This window comes from Gavialis gangeticus, unplaced genomic scaffold (genome assembly GCF_001723915.1).
Source record: "Gavialis gangeticus isolate Ggan-Ray unplaced genomic scaffold, GavGan_comp1, whole genome shotgun sequence".
Classification (NCBI taxonomy): domain Eukaryota; kingdom Metazoa; phylum Chordata; order Crocodylia; family Gavialidae; genus Gavialis; species Gavialis gangeticus.
The window spans coordinates 209,148,741-209,149,262 of NW_017728992.1; the positions used below are offsets into that span (position 1 = coordinate 209,148,741).

Genomic DNA, 522 nt, shown 5'->3' on the forward strand with positions numbered 1-522 from the left:
GAGGGACCCACGGCCCAGCGCCTCGTGCCTTCGTCCGCCCCGCCCCGCCCCGCCCGCGCTTGGGGCAAAGGCCGGGGTGTTCCGTGCCAGCTGCCCGGCGGGGAGCAATAGAATCGGTTCCGTCTGCCCCTCCATCCCCCTGTGCTGCCTGCGCGGAGTCGGGGCCGGGCGCGGGGAGGTGGCCGGAGTCTGCGGGCCGCGGCTGCACAGGGCGGAAGGGGACCGGGACCCCGCTGCCTGCCCCAGCCTCGCCTCGCCTCTCCTTGCCCCTCCTCGCCCTTGGGCTGGGCTCCAGGCGCAGCTTGCTGCTGGTAGTTTCTTTCCCTTCCAGATGCTCAGTGCTTCCCTTTCTCTGTTCCGTTCTTCCGAGAATATCCTTCCCCCGCTGCAGCTGGACCCAAGCAGCTGTACCTCCGAACCATGATTCTGCCTGCCATCCTCTTCCCTTAGGCGTATGGCATCGTGTGGAAAGCAGTCAATCGCAGGACAGGAGAAATTGTTGCCGTCAAGAAGATCTTTGAT

General features: G+C 66.1%; 2 protein-coding genes across 2 annotated transcripts in view; both read left to right on the forward strand.

The window, feature by feature from the left end:
- Positions 1–450, forward strand: part of CCDC166 (coiled-coil domain containing 166) — a 2,442-nt gene extending 1,992 nt beyond the window's left edge. The window contains exon 2 of the mRNA XM_019519762.1: positions 332–450. Within this exon, the coding sequence (XP_019375307.1) occupies positions 332–450 (119 nt within the window). The remainder of the gene's footprint in view (positions 1–331) is intronic.
- Positions 451–454: 4 nt separating this feature from the next.
- The window catches only part of MAPK15 (mitogen-activated protein kinase 15), a 55,569-nt gene continuing 55,501 nt past the window's right edge, over positions 455–522 (forward strand). The window contains exon 1 of the mRNA XM_019519775.1: positions 455–481. Coding sequence (XP_019375320.1) covers positions 455–481 — 27 coding nt within the window. The remainder of the gene's footprint in view (positions 482–522) is intronic.